We start from the raw sequence: 23,104 nt of genomic DNA on the forward strand, positions 1-23,104 counted from the left end.
CCGGTCGGTGTATTTGCACGGCGTCCCCGCCTGGGCTCCTGGCCCGAGCCAAATCTGACGAGCTTTTACTGGGCCTCATAATGGGCTTTACATGGGCCCTAAGTTGGGCTTAGTGGAGCCCAACATTAGGCCCAGCCCAACGGATAGAAGATCAGCGAAGCGGCCGGCTGCCGTGATTCACATCAGGAGCTCGGCCAGGTCGGCGCGGCGGCGGCGGCGGCACCAGCGTGCGCTCTCCCTCCTCCCTCCTCCGTCGCCGGCGGCGCCTCCGGCCACCGTAGGGCTCCGTCCTTGGCGTATGTCTAGTCGGGAATCATTTCTGCCGGTCTAGCTGGTAGATCGGCGGGGCCCTTGGCGTCTGATTAACCCAATTCTCTTGTCGCCGCTGCAGGGTATCATGGCGAGGTTGATGTCGACCGCCCTCGTGAGAGGGCTCGTGAGATCGCGCCACGCGCCGAGCGTAGCTGTAAGGTTTCCTTCCCTCCCCTCGCCGTCCTCTCCTGGACCGTCTTGTGCATTTCATCCGCCTTGGCTTGTCATCGAAGTGACGCTGTAATCAGATTACTCCGTAGATTTTGTTTTGATCTTCGTTTGCACCCAATTTATCTGATGAGAACACCGTATCTAGGGTTTGGTTTATGAGTATGGACTGCTGTGAGTCTGTGACCACCTGTTCGTCATTAGTTCTATTCAGTAACTGCACATGTGCAATTGTGCTAGCTTCCATCTGGTGAACAAAATTGTTTGCAAAACTATTGGCAATTTTTTTTTGTGTCCGACCTGCTCTATTCTTCTCATGGTTTAGATTTGGTCCATGCTAGCATTATAATTTAGGGCGATGCGTATGGCTCTCTGGCAGTCTGGCCATTACCTTCCAATTTTAATGTGTTAACCTTTTTTAACCCCGTGTTATAAGTCAGGTTTTCTTACACTTCCAGTGTATTAGAAAAATGACCAGTCTTGCATTAAAGTTCTGCAAGCAAATTGTGTAGCTTTTCCTGTTATATAGTCATGTTATAGGGTGACCATTTTCCCCATATAAAGCGATGTTCTATTAGTGTCTAATATGCTCTACTCAGGTAATATATTCCCTTTTGATTTCATGTTTGTGTGATATACTTGTTTTTCATGATAACTGGAAAAACAGGCTGTGTCACAACCAGCTATCCAGCATTTTAGGAACTACTCATCAGGACTTGATGGTGATTCTAGTGCAAGTGGGGACTCAAGTTCAACACGAGTAGCTGCTGATCCTGATACCCATCAGGATTTCCAGCCTACAAGCAAAAGTTCCAACATGTCTTTTGATGACATTGTTGCTCAGGTATTAACATTTATAATGAAGTTTTGGAACATTTAAATTGAAGAACTTATTTTCTGGCAACTCTAGGAATATCTCAAAGTTTCATGATGTTTTCCTGCCACTTTTTTAATGCTGTAACATAGTCGTTGGGCAGGATATCAAGGAGAACCCTGTCTTGATCTACATGAAGGGTTATCCTGATGCTCCTAGGTGCGGGTTCAGTGCGTTGGCAGTTAAAGTCCTCAAGCTATATGGTTAGTTAGCACTGAATTCTGATTTGCTTGAAATGCAGTTGATAACACATGGCATTCCATAAATTCTTAAATCATATCATAATTGCAGATGTCCCTATCAGTGCTAGAGATATTTTGGGAGACCTCAAGCTCAAAGAGAGTGTCAAAGCCCACACGTAAGTGACTCCTTGTCAAACGGTCAAACCTTCCTAATCTTGTTTTGTGTTTCTTTTGGGTGACATACCACTTGTTTTTCAACAGGAGAAGGAATTAAACTGGTAGATTAGATTCTACCTGACATGAATACAGTATGATATTATATAGTAAAGATTTGAGGCAATTGTTTTGACCTTTTGACTTGAGTCATAAAAACAGCTTCAAGGAATGACTATGCCAAAAAAAATCTTAAGCTGATGACAACTCAAGAAAGATGAGTTTCTACTGTTAGATTGGCATAGGTTGATCCTTTGAGGCTTTATATACAGTATTCTCTTCCATAAAATATTATTAGAGGCACCATTCTGTGTTCCATGGTACAATATTATGGAGCACCACTTGTCGTGTTTACCGTTGATGTCTTTGTTTTTATTGAGTTGAAATCTTGTCTATCATATAAAAAATGGATTGTGATGTACCTTTCAGCTGGTTCTCAGAAACAGGTAACTGTTTATTCTTCAGCGGGTTCACAACTTATTCTGTTTTGCTTCTGCAGCAACTGGCCTACATTTCCACAAATATTTATCAAAGGAGAGTTTGTTGGGGGATCTGATATCATATTAGATATGCATCAGGCAAGTGAGCTTATCTTCCTCGTTTTTAATTACCTGGTATATCCATCTACTATGTTAATTCTTAACTCAGTAATGGATTCCTTTATTTGTTTAATTTTCTTCAGAAAGGTCAGCTTAAGGATGTGCTTGGCGATATTGCACAAAAGCGTGAACAAAATGAATCATCATGAGGAAGGCAAAGTACGCCAGTTTTGTCCCGTCAGCTTTAGCACTAGTATGGGAGTTGGTTTCTTTCTGAACTCTCGTTACCTTTCGTGGATAAGATCTTTGAATTATCTTCCATTATGTGTGTGTGGGCAGAATTGAGCATGGATTAGCTTTCTCCTGTTGTTTGATATTTGTTATGTCAAGTATGGTGGAAGAACCCTCTGTTCCAGTAGTATCCAAGCTCTGTAGCACGATAAATAAATGTTGCTACGCCGTTCGGTAAATGTCGATGTTTCTGTTTTCGGTCTTATATATAGAGTATACTTCTCTGTTCTAGGACCTCTTAAAACTACCTTCTTATTAACATACCGGCTAACGGCACAAAAGGGAATATTCATCCAGGTTTTACTGCGTTGCCTGAACCGGTCCTCGTGCGACAGTGTGATCTACGTCGTGTGAAAATCACACTGGTAGACCTACCTACGTATCGCACAGCAGAAGTTAAACCGAGTCCAAAGCACATCCTTCGTCTGATTGGTGAAAAAGTATCAGCATTGCCAGGCAGGTGAACCCAAAGCACTCCCAATGAATTATCTCATAAGGCGACATAGAACTGAACAACCGGACCGAAACACGGCGTGCCAAGCAAAAACATCCGTGCTACCAAAAACAAAATAATACATCACGACGCCGTCCCCTACTTTATAGAGGGAAGGGAAACAAACGAAGACCCAAACTGTGGAAATTTTAAGAGTTGCAAGATGCCGTGAGGCATGTCCGCATGATGACACGCCAAGCTTACCCCATGGCCGTATACCCAAGCCCCAGTTCGCTATCCAACCATTTACCTCTCTCTCAATCTTTGGAACAACCACAGGTATTATTTGGACATAGCCAATTCTCCAATCAAGTCGACGACGAGCTGCTGATCGCCAAGTTTGCGGTGAGCCATTTGCAGACTTCGTCCATCTCCTCTGGCACAGTGTAGTGTCCAAGTCTTCAAGAGGGAGCAAAAGCATAAGTGAAAAAAAAATCGGTAGAGCCATAGCGATAGGGAATTGGTTAAGGCATCAAACCTGTTGTATGACTTGAACACCACATTTGAAAATCCAGTTGACTTCAGTGCCTCAGCAGATTTCTCCCCATGCTTGTAGAGAACTACATCATCAGCTGCATAGAATCGAAGTAAAGCACAGGATAAGAATAGATGGTTTGTTTTCTAGGAGTGATTCCTTATAAACCTATCAGATAGTGAGAGATTATATCGGTTACATTGTTATTGGTGCGGAAAACCCTTACATACCGCTAACTGACTACCACTCGGTGAGATGGTAGTGCATATGAAGAACATCTGAATGGCATAAAAATCATAATGGCACGGTTGCAAATTTCCCTATAATAAATTGTCCCAAATTTGATTCAAGGTGCCCCCCACCCCACCCCTTCTATTTCTCATGTTAGAATGCATGGAGTTTATCTTTGAATCCCTTTGATAATGGTACATGGAATGAGGTAGGTTCCACGGCAAAAATAGGATGGAAGAAGTTAGACTGCCAAGTTGCCTTTCTTTCCTATGAATAATAACATGCTATTGTCAAAACTCAGGACCTAGCAAGGTAGGCTATGCCTTCACATAGCATAGAGCAATGATACAGGTGTTACCCCCAAACTAACTCAAGATGGATCTTAGAACATTGTCAATTGATATGATATGCTTGTGCCATTATAAGCACATAAATGTACCAGAAATTTGAATGTTGAATGAAGGTCGTAGAATAGTTTATGCACCTTTTCCATGACAAAGCAGAAGAGGTACAGATGAAGCCTTTTGTGCAGCCTCCTGTGAGCTTTCAATCTTGTTTTTCAAGGACCTGGGGTGACCCACAGTTATATCATTTACAGGGCAGAAATTTCATCAATACCTAAACACATCAACATACAAGGACAAACCTGGCACAGGGAAGCCAGCCACTAAGACCAACAGACACACTTAAGTTCACAGGATATGGATTACCATTTCCATATTTTCCATGCGCATAGCAGGTTGCAGAGTAAAGGGCAGTGGCAGCTCCCATGCTAAAACCACCAACCCCAAGTTTGACTGCAATTGTTAATGTGACAGGAGAAAATGTTATAGAGATAAAGTTGATATGCCATGGTCACGGAAAATATAAGTATGGTCCGTTTGTTGCGTTATTGCAGGGCCTCTGTTCATTGCATTATCAATATATGAGGTCAAATTAGTTTCTTTCCTGGGGAATAACGTATGAGGTTCAAATTAGATCTACATCACTTTTTACTGAAGTTTTACATAACAACATAAAGTTTTTTAGCTTTGATTTCCCCAGCAGGCGGTGATTGGGATAGCTATTTTATTCTCTCATATGTTGATTCTTTTATACGCAATATGCCATATTCACAAAAGAAACATGTGTGATCTCATGTGTCCCGTTTGCTTGATAAAAGGGTTAAAAAGACAATGTTATGCTGCAACAAGCAAACAAATGGAGAATAACTCGGGAACCTACTGTCAGCTGGCTCAGTCGATAATAGGTTTGCAACATGTGCAGCCGAGGCATCCAATCCCTCTACATCATCAGGAGCGTCTTCTGAAAGATCAGCAACATCAAACCCTACAAATACAGACAATGTCAAAGTAATGTATGAAATAACAGTGCATGCGCACCAGAGTAACCAGACAGAGCAATTCCCTAAGGATTGGTAGAAGTATGACCAGGAGAAGAGTAGGAAATTAGACATAATATGGAACTTACATGCAGTTGATGGGAACCCACCAAACACTGCCACCGGCCTTGTAGGCGCGGTGGGGCAAATCCATTTTATCTGTAGTTAATGCAAAATACGTTAGGAGAGGGAAAAGGTACTGAATTTAGCAACGTATGCACAAAGGAAGGAATCACAAAAACACTTTGGAGTGGGACAGATATTTGAAATATGTGTGCTAACTTACATTGGGAAGGGGAAGGGTTTCCAATAGTTGAGACCAGCTGCAAAATGAAATAAAATCCATCATTCATGCCACTCTCTCCCAAAATGTGACTTGTAGCGACGCAGCACAGAGCAATCATCTACAGCATGGTTTCGCAGAAACTGCCTCTCCTGCCAATACTAATTAATTCTGTGCATTGTGACTAGACCATCGTGCAGGAGTAGACTGGAAGTGGTGGCATTTGGGAAAGGGGAAAAACCATCCAAAAAAATTCTATAGCAGATATTACTCCAATACAAACAGACTAACAGAGCAGCATATGTATGTACACCTAATCAGATTAGCATTGAGGTTGCAATAACACGGTGTGTTATAAGAAACGAAATTGGCACTGCGAAACTGCCATTGTTGCCATTTGGCAGCAAGCTAGTCCCGTGTCCCCGGCAGCTTGATCAACACTAGATGAACTGAGAAAACGGCAGTCGGTGATGTAGGCGTCCGGTGAGCACATCGATCACAACGAGAGAGAGGATGGACGGCGGCGGAATTGGCGAGGAGGGTGGGCGTACCTGGCTCCGTTGTCCCCGAGGCCGTGGAGCCAGACGATGGTGGCCTTGTGCGCGCCCTTGGGCCTCACGACATGCGTCCGCCCGTACTCGAGCCTCTTCCCACCTGCACCCAATCCCAAACGCACCCAAATCACAGCATCACGCCATCGTCAATCGGCCAATCGAGCGAACGAGACGAGACGTACCACCGGACGCGACGGAGCTGCTGCCGCCGAAGCTCATCCCGCGAACAATCGCCGCCGCGGCCGCCGCCACCCCTCGCGGCCACGCTCTGCTCACCCCCACGACGCTGCAAACCAACAAACAGAAGAACAAAAAAAAAAAAAATCCAATCCACCCACGGTGAGATCACTACCACCAGCACCAAGCCACCAACCGGAAGCCAGCAGATAAAGGCGCGAGCTCGCGCGCGCGCGTGCGTACGAGGGAGGTGGCAGCGGCAGTGGCGACCCGACGCGACGCGATCCAAGGGGGGCAAAGGCGGATTTGGGCGGCGGAAAGGGGAGCAATTTTCTCTCTCTCTCTCGTGGGAGTGCGGGTGGGGGAGCGGAGGGAATCTACCAGAGACGGCAGCGATGCGCAGGAGCTAGGGCACCACCACCACCACCGCCTCTCTGCGCGCACCACATGAGCGCGCGTGATGGCGGTGGCAGAGCAAGCAGGCGCCACAAATGGAACAGTGGAGACAGTACCAGATGCGGGGGGGAGCCCCTCGCCTCGCACGGATTTGGAAAAAAGCGGACTGCCGCCCGCGATTGGCTGGCTGTGGCCTGCGCGCGGGAGGGAGAGAGAGCACGGGGTGAGAAGCGCGCACCTCGCCTCGCCGGCGGCGACGATGGGACTCGGAGGTCGGGTCGGTGACGGCGGCGGCGAGCCGGCGAGGAGGTCGTCGTCGTCGCGATCCTTCCGCTCCGCGAGGCTGGGGGCGATATGGGAGGTTGTTTGCTGGTGGTGTGGTCCCACCGCCGTGGTATTGTAGTCGTGCGAATCTCGATGAAGAATATTTTGTCCCTCCTTTTTCTGGAGCCACCAAAGTATACTCCGTACACGATTAAGCTTATTACGTGTAATAACATCGGTTTTTTTCTGAAATTTAAATTTATGGCACAAACAGTGCATGACAGTCTCATCGATCATATTATATTTAAATCTTTATTTATTTTAGCCGTATAATCTACTTATTTAATAAGGAGCATTTATGTCATTTCTTCTAACAAATACTTTGCTCTTACTGCACGAATTGCACTTATATCGGGACGGATAGAGGGCTAATAATTAAAAGTAATTTATAGGCAAAAAGTTTTTATATATATGTTTTTATCTCTAAGAACAAAAGTAAAAAATAAACTATAATAAAATCTCAAAATTATTTAAATCGGGGCTTATAAGCGAAAAAGACAAGACTTATGTCTTTGGTTTTCATGTTTTTCCCGCTCATTTTTAAAAGGCAAATTATAATGCCAATAATATATATTACATACATGTACTCTAACATATAAGCATTTTTTTGGTTGGCAATACTCTATCTGTCATAAAAAAGACTTTGTCTTTCTCCTATCTCACACGTACCAATATAAACCAAAAAACTAAAATAGTCTTCACCTTTTCAATTCACAGTGCATTTGTCGCCCTATCTCTAACCCTAATGAATATGTTCCTTGCTTTCTTAAAATATTTTAATGCAATGGTTACTCTAAAAGAGTCTTTGTGGAAAAAAAAGTTTCCTTGAAGATAAAGTTTTTATGGGACATAGGTGGGTTTAAAAATAAGGAGATGCCAAAAGATTTATTTTTAATCACTTTGGTGATCAATTTTTTAGAAAAGAAAATAAAATTAGAATTCCTTTCGCTTTAGAATTATTGGAATATTGGGAAACATGCAAATCAGTGCATGATCTTAAGCCTTAAAAATATTTATCATTTAGAACGGAGCAATTCCCTTATTATGATTGTCAATAGAGAAACGGTAAAAGACTAAACGAATCTGACTCCATAAAGATACAAGAAAAACCTAGAAACCCAAACTATCTGATCATCTAACGACTTTATTGAAAAACACAAACACTTGAAGAGAGACGGACAAAATATAGTTCCCTCCCCTTCGTCAATGACAAAATATAGTGATGTCTTCTTTTTTATTTAGAACATTACCTTTAAGATGAAAATTTTCTTGTGATTCCCCTATCATTGTTATTCCGGTTAAATCATCTGTTCCGTATGTAATAATAATTGATGGGGCTAAACTCTTGGCCCATACACAGGACACAGCAACAGCATCAACTATGCGATCTATTATTCGGTGGCCTACCCTTCGGAGATGCGGCTTAAAGCCATGAATCCATGATCAATTTTGAATTGTGAAATTTAATGATACAATTATTTATGAGTTATTTTTGTCGTTTCCGTCAATCAGCATTGGGTTTTGAACATAAGAATGGAAGCATAATGAACTTGTATCGTTTATTGCCTGACCCAGCCAAGCCAAAAAAAATTCTCAACCAAAATGCATACGAGTATTTCTAGTATTTAAATTTTGTCTTAAATATTTATAGCCTATTCACGATCCTAGTTGTCCCGTCAATCACTTTCTATCCAACATTATTCTCATATATTTTTCATTAATTAAAGGACTATATAGTTTTTTTCTTAACTTTAATATTTACAAAACCGACTAAAAATGCTTATATTTTAGTATGGAGGTGGTAGTCGTCTATAGCTAAAATTGGTGTTGCCAAATTATATTTTATTAGTTTGATTCTGAAATGTAACTTCGGTACCAAACCAAACGAAGCTAAACCAGTTTTTGCAAAAGGAAATTGGTGATGATCAATTCTTTCGATTGAAAAAAGGGAATTGGCAAGACAAGAGTCAAACAACGCCTAAAAGGATTCTGAAACTACTTAGGGAGTAGTATTATCCATTGCTCCATGTCTTTAGATTTATTAGGCATGATGCAAAAATGCCATTTCACGTAGACCATAAGTTCAGTGCAGGTATCAGAATTAAGAAATGGCGTGTGATAGAGAAGAAACGATGATATACGTACGTGTATGACCGTCGTACAATCACGGCGCTCGCGGCTCGCCCCGTTTACGTCATGAGTGATCCATCCGCACGCAGTGCAGTAGTGCTCCGTCCGTATCGTGATCGTACACGGGTCGTATGACTATGGTCGTACGCGAAGTATTATTGACAGAGAAGTGATGCTTACTAGTTGCAAGCTGGCCAGAGACAAAGTTGAGTGAAGTTTGCAAAGTAGCAGTGTCAGAGCAGATGGCATGCCCAAGCCAAGGCAGGCAGGGATGGACAACTGGGCAAATGGGCTGGGCCTACGCTGCTCAAATCTGCTACCGCATATCACATTATCACCACGCCTGCGCCTCTCTGAAAAATGGCCCGGTTGCTGCCACCACCAAGTGAAGCACCATTTGTCAATCCCTCATCATGTGCACGGTGCACCTTTAGAACCCATTTGATCTAAAGAAAAATATAGTAGAAAGTTCGTAGGGTTCTAATCTTTCATGCTCGCCCGCCCGTTCTAAAATAAGTTCATTTTTCAGCTCTCGATAAAATGTTTGACCCTTTGTCTTATTTTAAAAAATTATGATTAATATAGTTAATGTTATTAGATGATAAAACATGAATGATATTTTACGCGTGACTAATTTTTTGATTTTTTAAATATTTTTCAAATAAGACGGATGATCAAGCGCTAGACATAGAAACTAAAAAAATAAAGTCTTTTTTAGGATAGATGGAATTTTTTTCTTATATGGAGTAAGGATCGGATCCTATGAAATGCCTCGTTCTGTGCAAGTTTGGGAAAAAGTTAGAATGAGATCTAACTATGCATAAAAGTTTCCTGTGACTAGGGATGGCAACGGGGTGGGTTGGTCCGGAACAGACTCGAAACTGATCCTCACTTCTCTACCCATACCTGGCCCCAAGTGGAGAAACAGGTCCAAATCAATTCCTGTACTTGAACCAACCAGGAACCCGCTCACCCGTATTGAGTCATGTGTCGTTTCAATCAACACAACAAATACAAGATAACGACGAATTTAGTACGAATAAAAGTTAAATATAATTGACACATTATCAAAAATAGCACGAATAATTGAATACCATCCTAAAATGTTCATCAAGAACATAGTTACATAAATATTTCATGCATGATCCATCAATCCATCATTTGGAACACACCCACTTGGGCCCACGGGTCGGAATCCACATTCGACCCCACACTGCTCAAATGCAGGGTCCCGGTCCCGCTTACCCAATTACCTGTAGATCAAATCTGAAACCCGTACCCGTAGGGGCGGGTCCCTGCCTGGGACCCTATCTCGCGGGTGAAATTGCCATCTCTACCTGTGGCTCTACTCTCTCTTCTAGTTTCTGTGATTTTCATGCATCCTATTTAAATGGTCTTTTATATGTTTTTCTGTGCTTTTTGATTATCTATTTTACACATGTATTCCTATCCAAATCTCGTGTTTTTCCCTATTTCTGCCTTTTGTCAATCCTGATGTAGTGATGTTTCCGAGGGGCTATGTTTGGGGAATCTTAAAGTTCTTAGAAACATCTAGTGAGCCTCTTATAATGTGAAAAGGTTGATTTTTCTAGCTTCTAGATTATAGTTTTTTGGGGGATTCTCTAACTACATATTCTCATAATATAAGTGTAGTTTAAGAGAGATTCTTCTAATTTCTAGAGTTTTTATACGAAACAGTATGTATCTCAATATCCAAACATACTCTGTATTGGTAAGAATTCATATTATTAATCTTACCAATGTCAGTTTGGTTATGAAATAATTCCTCTTTATTAATATACGATGCCGTTGATTTTTGTTATAGGTTTGATTATTGGTCGTATTCAAATATTTGTGTAAATACGTGAAATTATAATTTATAATTAAAATATATTTAGTAATAAACACAGTCATAATAAAATAAATGATAATTACATAAGTTATTTTGAATAGTATGAACAAACAATCTTGTGTCAAAAAGTCAATATCGTCATCTATTAAAATACAGAGAAAGATATATATATTCAGGGATCATTAAACTAAGAGAACACAAATGCGTTGATATGGCTGCATAAATTTGCTGGCTTTTACTTTCAGAAACCGAAAAAGGAAAAAAAGTCCATACGGACTTTCAGCAATGTGCGGTTGAGGGAGGTAAGCTAGACTCAACATAGAATGTGAAAGTAAACAATAGATTTGCGCAGGAGGGACGTACATTAGACTTAACTTATATGAGGAAGGTAAAGCGGACTTTTCCCACTGAAAAATGATAAAATGAAGAAGAATAGCTTTTGGAAAGGGAAAGCCCAACAAAAGAGCTGCACATTTAGGCCTTTCTGGCCCAGCATTTTCTTCCACGTTGCCTATGCTTCTCTCTCTCTCTCTCTGACATGGGGGACCCCAAATACGTCGTTTGATCTACCCATCTGGAAGCAGCAGCAGCAGTATGGATCTTTGCTTGATGCTTCAGTGCACAATCAAATACTCGTGATTGGCTGTTTATAATTTCCAAGTGCACCATTGGTTGTTTAAAATTTCCAAGGGGTGATCTTTTGGTTTTTTAATAAAAAATCTAAACGGCATATTTACAAACGAAAAATAATATATAAATAAACACACACATATATATATATATAACTATAATAAAAACACAAAATCAACTCTAATTTTAAAATTGAAAATTAAAATTCTGGCTTATACAAAGAGACTAGATTTACAAGTTGCCACACATATACTCAACCCTTTGCTTCTCGCCTAATTCTCTTCATTTTGGGAGGATCCTGTGCACTTTGCTTCAGGATGGCTAAACGGCGGCTACGAAATTATACTCCAGCTCATTAGGTATATTTATGGTAGCATGACTTATAGGTCCCAACTTTAATAGTAAAAATGGTAATATCTTAGAGTTTTAGAGCTTTTATAAGTTAAAATGATGTGAGTTTTACTTGAATTTTAATTTTAAGTTGTTCTACGAGTTATAGATACGCGCCTCAGTCATTTTTTATCCTAGATCCGCCCCTGCTCGGAGGTGTGGTACAAGTTTAGACTCAAACATTCAAACTCCGAATTTTCATGAAATCTGGCTAAGAGGTTCTACACAAACCAGCATTGGATACTGAAGCAGTGTTCCAGCAAGTCTGCTCCATTTCTGTCCTTTTTCCTGAGATGAGCTCTCAATTATTCGCAGACGGTGCCTTTGTCTAGATAAGAGATGCTGACGGGGCTCCTGGTCATGTGGGGCCACCGAGCTGTGGAAGAAGAAGCCCTTCGCTGACTTGAAGCACACCGTTTGCCGGATTGCCGTTCTAGTGAACTTGTCGTCATGGCCAAATCTTCTTGTCTCAAGTTGGAGTGTGGCACTAACCTTTGCTTAATTAATTACTCTGGTGTCGCTTTCAGCGTCACTCCGAGTAGTTCAGTAAGCTGAACCTTTGCTTCACTCTTGTGACAGATGCTGTACCATTGTGATGTGTGTTGGGATAAGCTAGCAGAATGCTGGAGATCACTTATCTTGTTTGACTCCTGACCGGGACACACGCTTCTCGCTGTTCTTAAAAAGAATCATAATCTCTTCGTTTTGAAAATGTAGACATTGTTTTTAACAAGAGGTTAAAGTTAACAAGAAAACACTCCAGCATCTTAAATAAATAAAGAGCTGCTTAGGTAATAGGATGAACGAGGGTAACTCATGAATAAATCTCTATTTAAATAGAATGTTATTCGACCCGTCTTTTTATTTACGCTTATAAACCAAAATTTAAACTTTTAACTTTAAATTTAGAGTTGATTTTAGATTTTTTTTACCGAAGTTTATTTTGCAATATTGGTTTTTAGATTACTAAGAGTATATATATATATAATTTTTTTATTTATAAATTATTTTTATTTGTAAATATAACATTTTGAAATTTTCTATGAAATAACCAAACAATCACCAATATGACAAGTAATACTACAAATTTTACAAATATTGATGCAACAAACATTTGAACATAAAAATATTAATCAAGAGGAGTAGATCAGAAGCAACATCAATTATGCGTAGAAATATGAGAAATCTAAGCTTTTTGATAGATTGATGAGTCCTTCGACTGCAGATAATCAAGATGAAGAAAGAGCCAAAAGCACTGGCTGGATTTCTTGTCGAACAAACCATATTGTTACAGAAATTTGTTGGAATTTCTCGTTACAACATTTAGATTGCACTATCTGTTATACTAGAGTTACAGAAATGGAGACAAGGATTAAACCATCCCGTCTCCATGGAATGAATCCGGCAGGCACGCCGCCGTCGAGGCCTGTACTAATACTCCGCGGCCGCGACGGTGACGGCGGCGGCGGCGAGGTTATTGATACCAAAACGACACAACAACATCATTGGCGACGTGGTGGGTGGAGGCGTAGTATGTGCAGATGGGTGGACGGCGGCGGCGGCGGCGGAGGAGGAGGAGGAGGAGGAGGAGCTAGTGGTCGCCGTCGTCGCCGGGGGCGGCGGAGGCGAGGCGGGAGGCGATGGCGGAGTGGTACATGCAGTCGTGGAAGCTCTCCGTCTCCATCATCCGCGCCCGCAGCTGCCGCGCCTTCTCCTCCGTCAGCACGCCGAACCTCCTCCCGCCCCCTCCCCGCTGCTGCTGCTGCGCCGCCGCGTGCGGCCGCCCCTCCTCCGCCGCCGCCACCGGCTGCGCGTCGATGTAGTCGGGCTGGCCCGACCACCCCAGCAGCGGCGCCCACCACTTCCCACCGCTCCCACCCCCGTCGGCGCGGAACCTCGCCCCGCCGGCGGCCGACGCGGACGCCACCGCACCGCACGGCCTCGCCGCCGCCGCCGGCCTCACCGGGAAAGCCATCCCCGACGCCACCGCCATTGGATTCCACCGCGAAGGTATCTAGAAACCAAAGAATATCCCCTTGAGCTTTCGATTCGACTTGGATTTCTTGGAATTGGGAGGAGAGGAGAAGGGATTTTAAGGCGAGGGAGGAAGAAGGAAGAGGAGGAGGGAAACGAGTGGATAAGGGGAGAGGTGGGGAGGGACACGTGGCGCGCATCGAGCGGTGCGCTTTTTCTCGCGGGCCGTCGCTTTTTCGGTGGTGGGGCCGGGCGCGCCTTTTTGGGCAACCGGGGACGTCGCTCCGTTTTTTCGTTGGTTTATACCGTGGGCAACGGTACGGGGTTTTCGGGGTTTTTTCTCTCTATTTTTTGTTTGTTTGTTTCACCGCCTTTTGAATTTGTCTGGAGAGGGAAAAATTGCACGTTTATCGGCAGGGGAAGGCCAGGCTGGGATTTTCTATTGTGTGAGATCTTTTTTAGAATTTAAAAATAGGTGATATTTTTCTTATTTTTAGGAAGTACTTTTTATATGACGGTAGAGTTGTTTCTTTAAGATATTTTCTTATATTTTGTATTTTTTATAGCGAAAACCATGGAATGAATATCCAATGTGCTGTATATTTGTGTAATAAATCACTAAATGAAAGTGATGCTGATGCGTCGCATCTCACGTAGTAATTGTTTTGTTCACGCAGTGACTTAACCGAGGTTTTACCGAGGGACTTTTAGAAAAGAAAAAAGGAAGTTTTCGAAAGAAGAGAAGAAAAGAAAAAGGGCAAAACAGAAGGCGGTTTAATCAGTCCCTTCTCGATGGATCGCGCGTGGATTACATTTCCTCCCGGTACTTTGTTCCGTAGCTCGACGACGGCCACGGGGACGGCGACTCCGGCGACGACGTGGACAGATATTTCGGTCCCCGCGGTGCACGCTGCCGGGAAGAACCGGTCCGAACCGCGTGTGCGCGCGGCCGACCGAGGTGGCGGCTCGCCACCGGTCTCCCCTCCCCGCGGCGACAGCAACCTCCCCTGTCACCTAGCTAGCGATCGCTCGCCGCGGCCGGTCTCCCATCGCCGTCGCCTGGAAGCGCCGGGGTGGCTTAGCTCATCTGCGCCGGCCGTTTCCACGTGATAATTTCTATCGGCGGAGGTCGCCGCCGCCGCCGCTCACCGGCGGCGTGTCATCGTCGGTCGTGGAACTTGCGGAATAATTCGTTAAAAGGGGTGTTGCTCAAGTGGCTCGTCGACCTTGCCGCTCGGCGCCAAATTGAAGCGGGTGCAGTGCACCTGCGTGGAAGGAGATCGTCATTTGTCCAATGCTTCATGTCCATGCGGTACTCGTACACTGTCTGAACCGTAGAACGGTATATACCGGGGCTGGAAGCGGTAGGCTAAGCATATGCCGCGGTTGGTACACAGTGAATCGAATCGATCTCTCTCTGGAAAAGAAATGTCGGGTATCATTTTGCTTTTTAGTAAAAAAAAAGTCAAACGATTTATTGTTAAATGTAACCATACTTTTTAAATAAAATTTTATTTTACGTGTTCTTGGCGATATAAAAATAAAGACTGAAAAAATTTATAGTAAAAAAACTTAAATTTAAAAGTACACATTTAAAATTTAACTTATAAAAATAAAAACAGAAACGAAAACAGTATACTGATGGAATATGTGCAACTGCAACTACAGTAAAGACGTCTCTTTCGGGGCTAGAACGGCAACGACGACTTCACGTGCAGCTTGGCAAATGGCAGCCAACACGACGCTTTCAAGCAAACATGGAGCTGGGCTGGAACGCCCATCTCCAAGGAAGGCAGTGGGAGGAGCTTGCCCGATCATGGAGACTGGCGTCGCTGACTGGCTTACCAAGGAACTAACTGGGCCGCAGCTAAAGGGGCCATGGTTTGTCTGGTGGTGTGAGGGCCTTGCCGCCAATAAAATCTATTTAGCGAACGCTCGCTCGGGGAGGAGGCGCGCGAACACGGCCCCACGAAGGCTTATTGGGCCGTCAGCGTAGGGATTTGGTGGGCTGGCTCAGTGCATTCATGCAGTGATTTTTTTTTAATTTTACAAATATGTTTTTATCTTTATGTGTACACAGTTTACAGGTATAAATTAATATGTATAAAGTTTTTTATATATTAAGTTTATATCTATTATTTTTTTATGTATATGTAAGTTTTATTTTTTATTTGTATGTATGTGTGCATGTATGTATGTATGTGTGTGTATATATATATATATAAAGTTTATATGTCTAAGGTATGTATATATATTACATGTATAAAGTTTGTATGTTTAAAATTTACATGTCTAAAGTATATTATGGAGTAATATTAATACGTGCACCTCTTTGTATAATCTATTATATACCCCTCTCATTTCTAATGCCTTTAAAGGTCGATCCCACCTTCCACCCCTCTTTTTAAGGCCTGAAAAATATCCCTACCTCACTTAAAGGCTGGTCAAAGGGTTTCCCTGTGGGTCAACTCTCTTATGGGCTTCCCCTTATGTCTATCTAAGTCCACCACTCATAGAAATTTTACAGTAACACATCAATTAATTTACAGTAACAATGTAAAAACATATGCATGAGAGATCTACTTTTCTAAAGCATGTGTTTAACAATATGGTACAAACGTTTTTAAAAAGTAATATATGAGGTAAGAGATAAAATTGTTTGAAGTTTAAAATCTTAAAAAATATCTATAAGATTTGTATTAGTATACACTAATGTTACGACAATAGCTGCTGCAGTATCGCTACCACTGGTCTGCAAGTGCTCTTCCTTTGGTGGGTGGGTCAGTTACCCACAACAGCAACTGTTGTAAAAGATGTCAACACATGAAGAACCAATCCTGGGAACTGAATCATGCTACCCGTAACACAATCCCTCTATAAAAGTCCAAACACAAGCACATTTCCAAATTAAATCAGAGAGCCTAAATGGAAATAGCAAGAGCAAGAAGACCGATAATTGCGTGAAGAAGCCATAGCACAAAGCGGCGCAAGCGCCAGGAACGCTGCAACAAGATTCCATGCTCCCCTCTTCAGTCTTCCCCTTCAGCTCCGGCAACCTGGAGCTCTCAGCTCTTCCCCTGTAAAAGAACATTAGATCCGCGTTTTTATACACCTAAATTTACATGTGAAAAATTTTATACATATAAAAAAACATTATTTTGGAAAAGTAAAAAAAATCACCTCTAGGCGTGTGCACGTGCGTTCGGGAGGGAGGGGGATGGGTTGGGTCCATGTTTTGCCATTTTTACTAGTGGTGATAATAAATTTATTATTAGACTCACATATCATATACACATGATGACCTATATGTTATAGACAATGAGTAATAAATCTATTAGCATATCCGTTTTATACCGTAAAACTTTCTAACTTATTGTAAATTAATCAAAAATATATATATTATATATTATATTATATATATATAGATTCATTAGCGATGCATGTCCGCGTCGGGTTCGGGTCTGCACGGGACGGAGACGGTATCCACCAGATCCTATTCCCCGTCGGAGTCGGACATCGAAATCTTTATCCCCAACCCGAACCCAACAGACGGAGACATCTCTCTCTGCTTCGTGGCCGCCGGCGCCGAAACTACCAAACCCTAACTGCCGCCATGCCGATCTTCCCCACCGAGGCAGCGCCCAGCCAGAGGCGCCGGGACAAGGGGCCGTCTCAGTCCGTCCCCCTGTTCCGGCCGTTCAAGTTCGCCGACTCATCCCATCTCAAACCATCGCCGGCCATGCGGGTCTTGCCCTTGAACGCCGACTCATCCCATCGCAAACCATCGCCGGCCATACGGATGTTTCCCAGGGAGATGGAGGCGGAGATTCCCGGCCACGGGCGGTCGAAGAGACCGACTTCAACTTTGTCGTTCGACGCCGACTCTACCCGGGAGGGATCCTGCCAGTATCCGGCCTGGGTGATTCTAAACCGGCTCGGTGGCCGGAGGGATTCGCTCCACGGCGATGGCACCACCTCGGCGGTCTCCTACACCTCCGGCGGCGAGAAGGTCTCCGTCTCGTTCGAGCTCGCGGAACCGCCGCGCACCTCGCTCGTCACCCTCGACTGGCCACGAGGGCCCGACCCCTCGGAGGGGAGCACATCCTACCCGGAGGTCGTCGCGGCGCACGGGAGCCTCGTGCTGCTTCAGATCATATCCACCGACAAGGGTATCATCGACTACTTCGTCTACGATGCCAGGGCCAGCGAGAAACCCTCCTTGACGCGGTTGCCCATCTGCTACTGGCAGGGGACTTCGAACAGAGGGAAGCTTCGGCCACGCATCATGAGCAACGAAGCCATGGGTATTCTGTCCTGCAGCAAGGATTTCTTCATTGTAGCTGAGCTTGAGAAGCCGAATCAGCCTTTTGCAGCTAACATCTACTTCTTGTGCTCTGGGTCCGATGACTGGAGAGTCTTCAAGGATGTGCCAATCCCCCATGAGCATGATCATAGCTTCCCTGGCCTGTTGCTGTGGTCAACTGATGCAATGTTATCCTACCGCCATCGCTACCTGATCTGGGTTGATTATTTCAGTGGGATGATTGTTGCTAAATTTGCGCATCCAGGAGATATCGACATCCTTAACCCACAGGAGCCTGTTCTATCGTATGTGCCGCTTCCGGTCGAACCATTTCAAGGGCAACCCTACGAAGTCGACCGTGGGGAAGTATGCCCTGAAGCTTCCCGTAGTCTGTGTTACACCCACGATGGCATCAAGTTCATCGATGTTAACCTGCATGGCAGTGGCAGTGGCTTCAGCATCACCCTGTGGTCGTGGTGCGGGGATCAGACGTGGAGACAAGAAGCGACACTGGATGCTGCCCAACTTTGGAATCTCGATTCTGAAAACCGCCTTCCAAATGGCCAACCAGAATTCCCCGTTGTCGACATGGATAACCCTTACATCATTTGCTTCTTGTTGACTGAGGGCCACCACATTGTTTCTGACCCTGATGCCACAACATATATGATTAAGGTACACATGAAGAAGAAGATTCTAGTAGATTTCACAACTTATTCCAACAAAGGAAGCCCGTCCTATCACAAGTCCTACATGACTTCCAGAATGATGTCTGAGGGGTTGTCCTTCATCTCCAGTGAAATGCCGTATTACCTGTCTAGACAAACCAAGAAAAGGTAATTTAATATGTCGAATTTACAAAATGCATGATTACCTACCATCTCTTGGGGTTGCATGTCCTGCAGAATTTTACTAGTCTGAAGTGAAATCTTATGTCTGCAGAATTTTATTAGTCTGAAGCATGATGATGACTAGTTGGTCTGGTCGGTGACTAATCGCCTGGTCGGTTCTATGGCGACTAGAGTCGACTAGGCGACTTGAAAACATTTTTTAGAATATTAGCAAAGTACTCATGTTTTGCTATAGAAATGTATTACAAAATGTTATAGAATTTTTTATCAACTATATTAATATCACTTGTTTGAACCAAATATGGACTATTTTATAATATCAGTAAATACCATGGACTAATTTGCAAAAAAAACTATAGAAAGCATTGGATTGGGGTGACAGATTTAATGCCACCACCACTCACCACTAGAGACATTTAAAGCAGTATAGATAAGTGGAGTATAAGATTGTTCCTAGGATTTAGGTAATTAACACCACTAACGTTTCTTGAACCTTTTAATTACTTTCCTGATTCCCCCTCTAACCCATGCTATAGTTTATGGAAAATATTGATTTGCATGTTTTTTGTTTCATCTTCTCAAAGAGACTACACAAGCGTGAACTTTGTTTTTGTAATAATTGAACCATTTTCATGAATCTTAACTTCAGGAGGAGCTAATATGACAGGAGATTCAGGAATTGCCTCACCAGTTTGAAGAAGGGATTCAACAAACGGACTAGGATGTGAGCTTCTGCATGCTTTGCTAAATTTTATGTTTGGACAGATTATGGCACCTCTCTAGTTGTGTTAGTTTTTGCTCGTCCACATGACCACACAGGATTATGGATTGTGTGCTATATTGTTCCGTCTTGATGTTATTTTTGTTGCTGCGGCAATACTTAACCGGAGTACTATATTATTATGTGAGTACGCGGTATTAGCTGAGGCATTGGAGGCACAATCATGGCAAAAGAATATCCTATTAGACTCGTTCGTTTCTCTCTTTTTTTTTCATGCTCTATGGCGTATTGGGTTTAGCATGTGATGAAATGTGAGATATCAATTGATATTCAGAACGTCAGCAACCCGTGTTGGATTGGCTTCCAGTTCTTATTGATGACTCCCGCATTGAACCGATACCCCATCTCCTGAGAACTGAAATGGGAGAACCGAAACCTTTTTAGTTTGTATCATCATCAGGTTCATGATCGAAACAAAGATCGACGGAGTTGTTTACCTGTCCTGCTCAGGATGAAAGAAATACAAAAGTGTTAACGAGATAATCTTGACTCCCTCTGAATTTATTTATCTAACACCCACCCCACATCCGCTTTGAAAGACTAATACCAGACCGGGCCTTTGCGTACAACTCTGCAGGAGTACATTTCGTTCATTTGTACACTCAAATATCTATTGAGAGCGAGGGAAGAGAGAGTCCATCAATTTCAGCTATCTCAGTCAAAGCCTTACAACCCTTCTTTTGCCGCTTTAGCTTATGTGTATAAGCTAAAATTTAAATTCTCAACTTTAAACATAAGCTAAGACGCCGTTTAGTTTGAAATTTTTTTTTTGGGAAAAGTGTCACGTCAAATGTTTGACTGGATGTTGGAAGAGGTTTTCAAATACGAATGAAAAAACGAATTTCACGGCTAGCCTGGAAACCGCGAGAAGAATTTTTTGAGCCTAATTAATCCGTCATTAGCACATGTTGGTTACTATAGCACTTATGACTAATCATGTACTAATTAGGTTCAAAAGATTCGTCTCAAGATTTCTTCCGTAACTGTGTAATTAGTTTTTTGATTTATCTATATTTAATGCTTTATTTAGATGTCCAAATATTTGATGTGATGCTTTTGGAAAAAAAATTTGGGAACTAAACAAGGCCTAAAATTTAAATTCTCAACCTTAAATTTAAAGTTAATTTTAAGGTTTTTTCACCAAAACTTATTTTCCAGCTTTGGCTTTTAAATCACTAAAAATATGTATATAATAGTTTCACAAATTATTTTTTATTAAACACAGCACAATTCTTAGTATGCTAAGGCAACTTAGCTCCACTGAAACTAGGATTAGATGGATCAAAGCAATCCTTGACATAGGAACATCGTCAAGATTGATAAAATGAAAAAAAAAAAAAGAAAGAAAGAAGACAAGCCTCCTGATGCTTGGTAGAAAGTCAACAAACCAAAGAAAGATGGTATTGGAGGCATCAATCTCAGGTTTCAAAACGCTTCCTTGCTTCATCGAGCATCTATATGTGTCATGCAGCAAGGAGGTCCCTTGGGGTGAACTTAATTAGGGAAACATTATGGTAAAAGATGAAGTTCCACATGCTACTACAGAAAATGATCCTCAAGCTTTGTGACATTCACAGGAATTGCAACATGTTAAAGTTTGGAATGGCCGTTGCTTACAATGTCACAGAACAAGCTTTTCAGGAGTATCAAAGTTGATGTTTCAGAAAATGACAGAGACCAATAGAGTTATGTTTGGGGAATAAAGAAATATCTTCTTAAGTTCTAAAAGATTCTACGGCTATTCCTTTCCAGATTGCCAACCCCAAGCACCCATCAAATGCATTTGACAGCTTCTGTCATAGCAGTCAGATTTAGCCTCTTTTCAATAGCAGCATGGAATACCCGCAAGCAGAGAAACAACACAATCTTTTAATATAACCATGTTTCAACTCTTGGGAAAAAAAAGGATTAACTGATTATGTGCTTCTATTAGCTCAGATTGAGAGAAACCAACTTGGCATAAAGATTGATTTTGATTTGGCTAAAGAAAGAACCAGAAGAGCAAAAACTACAGCACATGGAAGCAGCAGACAGTTCAGACAAATGTGTTCTTTACCTAACTAACGAGCCTTGCATTTCTTGGAATGCCTCCTCTGCGAACTTCTCTTTACAGTAGAGTGGATTCTCCTTTTCTTTGATGCACTGCCAGATGCGTTGCTGTCAGCATAAGATGAACTTGAATGCCTACTCCGCGAACTTTTCTTTACAGTAGAGTGGCGTCTCTTTCTTTTCCTGGTTGATTCACTGGAGACATCAGAGTCAGAAGAACTTGAACACCTCTTAGGTTTCTTCTTCTTGAAACTCCTCTTTCTTTTCCTTGGCGACGAAGTACTGTCCGAATGAGAATCACTGGAGCTACTGCCGTCGGAAGACGAGGTAGTAACTGAAGGACCCAGAGTAGAACAAGTCATTAACCTACACAAAAAAAAAACTTCGTGTTAAACTAGTTCAAATTAACCTATACAGAAGATAATAACATGCTAAACTAATTCAGCTGTAATATACATACACATCTCTTATGTCAAAATCTTCTTCAATGAACTTAAAAACAACTTCAGCAAGAAAATCCCCCAGATACTTTGGGACCATCAGCTCAACACCACTGTTGCACTCAAACAATTGACAAAGTTGTTCTCTCTGATCAATGGGCACAGGAATCTGCAAAAGACAGCTTCATGTTATTATTTCCTTTCCGCTCTTTCTTGTTTGAATCATAATCACAGATATGAACTTTATGGAGTTGCAATCACAAAAAGGAACTTTATGTAATTACAATCATAAAGAAGAGCGAAGGTTGAGCTTACCCAAGAGTGTTTAGGTGCGTGTTATAGTTTCTCACAAAAAAGAATGCACCAATGCCATTGGACTTGATTCTAACATTCATCTTCTGTCCTTCCATAATCACTGCACGGAACAGATGATTAGAGTACAAGTGATTGAGCCCATCTTCTCGAAATTTGCACGTATTTGCAACACATCTGAAGCGGTGTTGCTCCATTCTATCCCAACCATCAAAACTTCTCCTAATTTGATATACTGAATTTACTCTGTTCAGAGAAGACATTGAAGACATATGTAGGTCAAAAGCAGCGCGGTGATCCTCTAAAAAATCACCAGCTAAAGTGTCGAACTTCTTTAGTAGGTGACGTAAGTATGGAGGATGCACGTTGTTTTGGACAAACATTTCTCTTATCATTGAAGTCAATCTGGCGCAATCACTCTTCAACCTACTTGAGTTAAGCCCTTCCCATGACGTTTTCTTTATTCTAACTCTGCCATGAACAACTATTAGACCTTCCA

At 42.4% G+C, this 23,104-nt stretch overlaps 4 protein-coding genes across 6 annotated transcripts; 2 read left to right on the plus strand and 2 right to left on the minus strand.

The window, feature by feature from the left end:
- Positions 1-211: 211 nt before the first annotated feature.
- On the plus strand, positions 212-2,808 carry LOC102711470 (monothiol glutaredoxin-S4, mitochondrial). Of its 2 annotated transcripts, none has more exons than XM_015843870.2 (7): positions 212-296; positions 392-466; positions 1,148-1,324; positions 1,458-1,557; positions 1,646-1,712; positions 2,249-2,327; positions 2,432-2,808. In XM_015843870.2, the coding sequence occupies exons 2-7, from the start codon at positions 398-400 to the stop codon at positions 2,495-2,497; spliced, it is 558 nt and encodes a 185-aa protein (XP_015699356.1). In that variant the 5' UTR covers positions 212-296; positions 392-397; the 3' UTR covers positions 2,498-2,808. The 2 variants fall into 2 exon arrangements, with proteins under 2 accessions (XP_015699356.1, XP_006643818.1); XM_006643755.3 differs by having other exon boundaries at positions 254-277.
- Positions 2,809-3,008: 200 nt separating this feature from the next.
- On the minus strand, positions 3,009-6,955 carry LOC102709612 (acyl-protein thioesterase 2). 2 transcript variants are annotated; one of them, XM_040520059.1, is made up of 10 exons: positions 6,808-6,955; positions 6,179-6,282; positions 5,994-6,096; positions 5,446-5,482; positions 5,249-5,318; positions 5,003-5,107; positions 4,425-4,575; positions 4,263-4,345; positions 3,551-3,644; positions 3,009-3,471 (listed from the first exon to the last, which is right to left on the minus strand). In XM_040520059.1, exons 2-10 carry the CDS (start codon positions 6,213-6,215, stop codon positions 3,381-3,383), a joined length of 771 nt encoding a protein of 256 aa, XP_040375993.1. In that variant the 5' UTR covers positions 6,216-6,282; positions 6,808-6,955; the 3' UTR covers positions 3,009-3,380. The 2 variants fall into 2 exon arrangements, with proteins under 2 accessions (XP_040375993.1, XP_006645555.3); XM_006645492.3 differs by lacking the exon at positions 6,808-6,955 and adding an exon at positions 6,555-6,637.
- Positions 6,956-13,130: 6,175 nt separating this feature from the next.
- LOC121056725 lies at positions 13,131-14,001 on the minus strand. Its single transcript, XM_040529975.1, has one exon. The coding sequence runs from the start codon at positions 13,886-13,888 to the stop codon at positions 13,487-13,489; it is 402 nt and encodes a 133-aa protein (XP_040385909.1). The 5' UTR covers positions 13,889-14,001; the 3' UTR covers positions 13,131-13,486.
- Positions 14,002-17,451: 3,450 nt separating this feature from the next.
- LOC102709890 lies at positions 17,452-20,120 on the plus strand. Its single transcript, XM_006645493.2, has 2 exons — positions 17,452-19,008; positions 19,673-20,120. Exons 1-2 carry the CDS (start codon positions 17,483-17,485, stop codon positions 19,680-19,682), a joined length of 1,536 nt encoding a protein of 511 aa, XP_006645556.2. The 5' UTR covers positions 17,452-17,482; the 3' UTR covers positions 19,683-20,120.
- Positions 20,121-23,104: the final 2,984 nt, after the last annotated feature.

Source organism: Oryza brachyantha, chromosome 1 (assembly GCF_000231095.2).
Source record: "Oryza brachyantha chromosome 1, ObraRS2, whole genome shotgun sequence".
Taxonomy (NCBI): Eukaryota; Viridiplantae; Streptophyta; class Magnoliopsida; order Poales; family Poaceae; genus Oryza; species Oryza brachyantha.